Genomic DNA, 7,940 nt, shown 5'->3' on the forward strand with positions numbered 1-7,940 from the left:
TCTGAAGTATAATTTTTTATTGTTTTTATATTTTTCAATATATTTATTTTGTTTGTATAAAATAAAAAAATAATTTTTAACGATACAATAGTCTTCGTTAGGCTTAACATCGACGAAAATTCAACACAAAGCGACACAAACGGAGAAAAATTTCAACATCAGATACGTTAAACTATTTTTTCACACATAATCGGTTATCCGAAATATCAGTTATCCGAACAACCCCAGTCCCCAAATGATTTGGATAATCGACGCTCTACTGTATATTCATTACACTGACATTTCACTGTATTACTGTTACGAAATAAAACAGCACTCTTATCAGCTGAAATCACTTCCTATTTTTAACTCTCAAAGGAAGTAAATAAAATACATTTTATTGGTGAATTTTGTATAACTAGATGATGATGATGATGACGACAATATATATGAGAAACTGATTATTTCCTTTATTTGTAGGACAAATATCTTAAAAATTAAAAATATATGAAGAAAACTCTACAAACATGCTACAAAAAGTGCAATAGAGATATTTAACAGGATGCAGTTAGCATTGCAAGAAAGATACTAACTGCAAAGCTTTCATTCTAAACATATTTTTATGAATTTTATTTATTTCATTATGTATATAATGAATAATGGCATTATTTCTCTAAGAATTTATTAAATTTAAAAAAATTTTGTATTTACAGGTTCTAAGAAATATTCTTTACATATCTATAAATTATTTCTATTGATTAATTCTAAAGTCTTGAAAAAGTGTTATTTTCAAGTTTGACTTAAGAAATATTCAAGTTACTGATATAAGGTTAATTTAATTAGTTTGAAAGCATAACATATTCAAAAGTAAAAGTAAATTTTGATAAAACTTCTGGTTACACAATTCAATGAAAGATTACTTGCAGAATATATTTTGTATTAGTCATGACATTTAATATTTAATAGATTATTAATACTATCATAAATTCACTTCAGTGCTTGAAATAAATTGTAAATATTGTATTTTACAGTTTTGTTAAAACTTTTCAGTGTTCACAAAGTTTTGATTTCTCGTTATTACAACAAATTTAGATTAATATATGTATAAATATATAAGATTTAGATCATACACACCACACACATACACATATATATATATTGATCTAAATAAAATATTTTAGATATTTATTGTGTTTACTGCCATATGTCTAACCATCAATGAGCTGATGAGAGGTCTGTGTTTAAAATTAACATGGACGTAAATCCATGTTAAGTCATATTTGAATAATTTCAGATATTTTAATACATAAAAATATCATAGTTAATTATTTAAACTAAATACAACAAATAAATAAATAATGACTTAAAATTTAAAAATGCAAAAAGAAAATTTAAGATAATTGTTTCTTTGCTTAAATAAAAAATTCACTTTAAGTCTCAAAACTTTAACACATTAAACAATTAGGAAACTTTGTAGTTTACCTGAAGGCTTAATTGAAATCTATTATTCAGACTAACTTCACTAAATAAAACAAGATTTACAAAAATATTTATATAATAATAATTTAAAAAACAATAATACTTTAAATTTCAATTATTATTCTGCTCCAATACGTTTAAATACTTTGTATATATGAGAATGGATTAACTGATTCAAAAACTAGATGTAACTCATTTTGAACAAATTTAAAAAAAAATGCTCATTAAAAAATCAACATTTGATCTTACATAGGTAAGTAATTTGAATAACTATAACTATATTTTAAATTGTAAATTTAATAAAAATTATATCTTTAGGTTTAAATTTTGAGTATATATGAATTAATATATACAGTAATCCCATCATTTACATAAATTCACTTTCATGCAGTTGAAAAAATTTTTTAAATTTTAAAATAAATCAACTTTATGGACATAAATGATAGTTACAAGGAAAAGTGTTTTTTGTTATTAGTAATCTTTTATATAGATGTTTATTTTTTTTAAAATTTAGTAAAAACTTTTCTACTCCAGTAAAATATTGTATTTTGATAATATGGAACAGATCCCTATTTTAACAACTTCCCATGGCTCCATTTAAAGAGATTTCATGAAACCAATTACTAAGATAGAAGAATTACCATATAATCAAAGAAATTGGAAAATACAGTAGAGTATCGATGGTCCGAATCAATTGGGGACTGGGGTTGTTCAGAAAATTGACTTTTCAGATAACTGATTATGTACAAAAAAATATATTAATCTATCCCATGTTGAAATTCATTCAAATCCTGGCACGTCCTTAAGTACCCTCTCATGGTCGTGCCATTGCTGCCAGCTAAAACACGCACACCAACAAAAATAATATTGGAGTAGCCCAAGACATAGCCAAAGATTGCAGTGCCACAGCACTAACGGAAATTTAAATTTGACGACTGGAAAGCTTTTGATTAACTGACATTTTGGTTAATCAATATTTAGATAATCGATGCTCTACTGTAGTTAATTTTTCATTAATGATTAAACTAAAAGTGATTTTTAAACTATTGTTTTAAAATTAATTTTCTTATTAACATTATCAGTTAACATTTAATGACTTGTTATTAGTTTATCAGGCATTGAATTATTGTTTAATTAAACAGGACAGAAAAAATATGATAATGATTATTATTTCAATTATGTAACATATGAACAGTAGATAATTTAAAATGCATGTAAAACAATTATGTAATTTTGATCCTGTTTTAATTTTAATTCTTATTAGAGTTAATTTAATTTAATTAGTAAAAACAAAATTATTTTTAAATACATGCTTTTAACTGAGCATATTTTTAATTGCTATAATTTTATTTATAAAAATTACATAATATAATGTTAAAAATGCTATTTAAAACTCAACTTTTTTCTCATTAAATATTAGTACAACATATCAATTAAATTATAAATAAGTGATGGTTTATATTATGTTAAATAATACTCACTACAAATTTTTTTCTTGTTTGTGAAACCGTTTTAGCAGAAACAATTTCAAAAGTAACACGCTGAGATGATCTTTTGGGAGAAGACATGTCACCAGACGAACTACTACTACACTGCGACGTTTTAGACCAAGTTCCTATAGTAAAAGGAAATATTTTTTTGATAACTTAAAGTGATAATATTACTTCATATCAATTTAATTTTTAAATAATTGATAATCTTAAACTATAAACTATGTCATATGAATATATGTCACTCAATAAAATATAGGTCATTTCATCCTTAACCCCTATATCTTTTAGAAATTAATTCATTAGAATATTACAATACCATAAAAATACATATAAAATTTTCATCTGTAAACCAATTTTTATTTAGAAATATTTTTCACATACATAAAAATAAAATTATCGTATCAAATATAGTTTAATTTTAAAATTTCTTTGTAGATAACATTTACACAAAAAATTTTCATGCAGCAAAAATCACAATTGATAAACTAAAGACTTGAACAGGATCAAATATACAACTTTTTATGTTCTTAAGCTTTAGAAAAAAAAACAAGAATGTAATGAAATGACTTTGTTTTTCTACAGCAAAAGTATCATTTTATCTATATATAATATCTAATATTTCAATTAAACAAAACAGCTTTTATGAAATTATATATATATATATAAATAAAATATTGTATATGATAGAACTATCATATCTTTTTTGTGCATATTATCAAATTGATAAATGTATTTATACATTAATCACACTTGATCCATTAGTAACTCTTGGATTTATTAAAAAAAATTGTGATTACTTTTCTTTCCTCACTGAATTCTCAAGGTATACTAATATATTTTCAGTAAAATTTAATATTTTTCTTGCTAGATTTGATAAACTGATGACAGTATACAAATGGCATTACCGGTTATATATATCTACAAACTATGATAAATGGCATCTAATTCTAAACTAGTTTTTTTTTCTTTTTAAATTCATTTTCAAATAAAAACAGGAAATTTGTCAATTTTAAGAACTGAATTAGTTACATTTTATGAAAAAAAAAATCAAATTTCACAAATTAAAGTGTATTTTTTTTTATGTTTGAAACTCAATACACTTAGATTTGCTATATTTTCTAAATAAAAATAAACGTTTTGATATATCAAAGGAAAGTGTCTTTTTTCAAAAAATATTTGAAAATTTCTTTAGCATAGTATACTTATTACTTTCAATTTGTTATATGAAAAATTAACATATAGGCTAAAAATGATTAAAAACTATTTCTTAATACTTCTAATCTTTAGATATAACTGCAATGCACATGATTACATTGAATAAAACAGTCCTAAGAAAAAGCAGTTTTCTGCCATTGCAGAAGTTCATGTTGAAAATAAACCCTATCATAACTCTGCATGATCATGTGACTTCTGAGACACAACAAGCACTTTAGAAATTAAAAAACATTCTGAAAAAATAGCCACTTTCCTGAAAATAAGATTATTATGCTCTGTGATAAAAATTATGTCCTTTATCATTACTGTATCTAGTCTTAAAAGTTTGAGAAAATTAATGTTATAAAAAATTTAAATATATATATTCAACTACTCTGACTTAAAAATATAGCAGTTACATACAAAATACAGATCATTCTTTAATAAAAGTTAACTCATAACATTGCTTATATTGAAAATCATTGAAGCAATATCACTGTCATCAAAACATTCATTTACACAAGAAAAAGTGACTCAGCTAGCAATTTAATGAATAAATATATGATACTATAGGATATAGATATCAATTATTATTATTTAATAAAAAGCTGATTGATTTAAATAAAATAAATAGCACAAATTGCAGTGAATTAAATAAACCCAATGTAATTCAATGATTCAATGGTTGTTTGGCTTTACAAATTTATTGGGTTTCTTGAAGTTTGTTTATGCATTTAAAAAAACTAATTTGTCTTATTGTACAGAATTGCATATACAGTACTATACTTTCTTTGATTATATTGTCACCACAGAGTATAAATACAAAAACATGATAAATTATGAATATGAATGTATAAAATCAATAATATAATCAGTTAACACTCACTCTACAAATAAATAAATAAAATAAATAATTTAAATTTATTTTAGCTAATGATTGATGAAACAAGACTACTGTTTACTAGCAATATGATAGTGAAAATTAAATCACCCTTGACTACATAGATGAATTATTTATGCCTGATTATTATTGAAGTAAAAAGAGTAAATTTAGATATTTTATTACAAAAATTTACAAAATGCACACATTTCAAAAATATTTCATTTGAAAAATAATTACTTTAAATAATATATTTAATTATTATTTTATCTGTATATAATAATAATATAAACAACTAATTACATATTATTATTTTTATAATCAAAATATTTGTGATTTAAAATTCAACAATAATGTAAAATAAAATATTGTTTTTATATAAAATTATACTTAAGATTGTTAAGTTGTATAAATTTTGTTTGTTGTTTTGTTATATTAAGCAACTACAGAATTATAAAAGGTCAACATATTTTTTTGTTACTGCAGGAATTATGTTGTTTGCTCTCTATTTTTAATTTAGTTATCAGATTTGTTTCCTGATTATAAGTATAAGTTTCAGACTTTTGATGTTATCAATGTTAACACACATGCATGTAAATCAAGTCTTTTCACTAGCAACATCATTTTTACATATTTTGAATTTTTTATTACAATCAATTACTGCACTCAAACTTGACTAATCAACATTAAACAAGACTTTATTTGATAATATTTCAATATATCATTTGATCTTTTTTTAAAAAATCTTTGCCATTTAAAATTTGTTTTAAATTGTTTGACATTTAATAATTTTTATGCACATTATAGTACTGTATTACTGTTATTAATTTAAAAAAATACATTAAATTTCTTCCATAAAACAATAATTTACAGTAAGCAATGAGGTTAAGATATGATTCTTAGAATCATAATATTCTATAACATTACTTAATTTTACATTATTTTAAAAATTATATAATTCTGTAATGGTTCATTTTTCATCTATATTTTCCAAAATATTAAAAGTTATTTTCATAATTATTTTTTCATTCATCGTTTATAATAATGAAAAATCATTATGGCATACATTTATTTACTATTTAAATAAAATATTTAAAATCAGAATTCTTTAAGAAAGTAATTTCTTTAAAGAAAAACCACTGTAAAATTTGAGTAATTCCCATTTAACAAAATAACATAAAAGTAGAGCAAGTAACACAGGGTAACATAACAAAGACATAACTGACCAACGAGATGAAGTCCAGCCACGGCAGAGGCCTCATCTCATTGCTCATTCTTAATATTTTTCCCATATCTATACTTGTAACCAGGGCTGTGGAGTCGGAGTCGCAGTTGGGAAGAATTTCTGGCCAGAGGAGTCAGAGTTGGAATCAGAAAAAATGTGTCAACTCCAACTCCCAACATTTTAAATTTACTTTAGTTTTTTTTAATTTAAATGAAAGAAAATTTATTATATATTTATTAATATTTTAAAATCTTTTTGTATTTTGTTATAATTCATTTATTTTAAATACAAAATGCATCAATTTAATTTATTAAATATGTAGTATTGTTTGTACTATTTGCATTTAGTAGTTAAATTATTTTGATCCAATTGAATTTGAATATTTTTGAATCATTCCTTTATTATACCTGCTCTAAATAAGTACTCTGTTTTTCTGAATGAGCCAGACTAATTGATCAGAGTACAGCAGATATTTTTTTTTTCTGAACGTGGGGCTGAAGTAGCTAGCTAGATCACACACTTTTTCGTTGGACTAACTCTTCTGGAAGGGTGAAATTGAAGTGCAAATACTGTTGAATATATGTAGATGTATAATTTTATCGCTCCTTTCTCCCTTATTAAATATTTGTTAAAAATTAATTTTTTTACACAAATATTAATGTAAGTTAAATATTAAAAATACTAACTATAAAATATTTTGGTAAACTCTCCAGGCTCCTTTCAGAGTTCAGAGTAGGTCCCCTATCAACACCTTTGCCCCCCCATCAAGTGACTTGGTATTTAATTTTGCCGGAGTCGGCCTACTAACATTATCAGGAGTTGGAGTCGAGTGTTTTTTACCTACTACTCAGCCCTGCTTGTAACACTCATAAATAAATTGGGCCAGGGCCTGAAAAGTGCTTAAATGGTCCAGACAGCATACCGTTTCACATATTAACATACTCAACATCTTATTAAGCTCTACTAATCATTTTAAGTCAAATTAAATCATAATATATACAACTCAATCAAATACCTTGTCAATAAACTTTATAGCTTTTAAGTAGAGTATGAATCATTATAATAAAAGGAAGTAGCAAGATTATTATGGCTCATAAAAACCATGTCAAATTAGTTATTACACATCAGAAAATACTTTGTTTCAATAATTATCACATGTTGATGAAATTGATTATTTATTACCTTTTAAATGTAATTTAACCAATTTATGTGCATTTAAACTAAAATGAAAGCTGTATGTTTTTGAATTTAATTCAAATTTTACTCATTTACTCGTATACAATTATCTATTAAGAATAATGGATATAATCGTCTTCATAATTTTCAATGCATAGATCTTAGATCTTAATATGGAGGTAAGGAGAACGCATATACAGGTAAACTTACGAATAGTCTCGATTTCTGACGTATCTTTTTGAGGTTCGTTGAACCTTAGCGTCCCTCCAACCCTCGAAGAAAGAGCAGAATCATCTTCCACTAAATTAGATCTTTCTTTTTCTTCCTCCTCATCCTCGTCAGACAGCACGAGACGACCCAACATTATTCAACCTTATTTTAACATAAGCGACATCTAACGTCGAATAATATATCTTTTTTTTATTAATATTATTTATTTAAAATAAAAATTAGTTAATTAAAAATTTAAATATTTGTTATTAAAATTTAAATATTTAAACGTTTTATAAAATTA

General features: G+C 24.0%; 1 protein-coding gene across 1 annotated transcript in view; it reads right to left on the reverse strand.

The window, feature by feature from the left end:
- Window positions 1–7,816, reverse strand: part of LOC111630474 — a 9,742-nt gene extending 1,926 nt beyond the window's left edge. The window contains exons 1-2 of the mRNA XM_023374577.1: window positions 7,637–7,816; window positions 2,940–3,073 (exon numbers count right to left, since the gene is read on the reverse strand). Of these exons, the coding sequence (XP_023230345.1) occupies window positions 2,940–3,073; window positions 7,637–7,790 (288 nt within the window). The 5' untranslated portion in view covers window positions 7,791–7,816. The remainder of the gene's footprint in view (window positions 1–2,939; window positions 3,074–7,636) is intronic.
- Between the last annotated feature and the right edge of the window lie 124 nt (window positions 7,817–7,940).

Source organism: Centruroides sculpturatus, unplaced genomic scaffold (assembly GCF_000671375.1).
Source record: "Centruroides sculpturatus isolate CEXI.00-Female unplaced genomic scaffold, Cexi_2.0 scaffold659, whole genome shotgun sequence".
Classification (NCBI taxonomy): Eukaryota; Metazoa; Arthropoda; class Arachnida; order Scorpiones; family Buthidae; genus Centruroides; species Centruroides sculpturatus.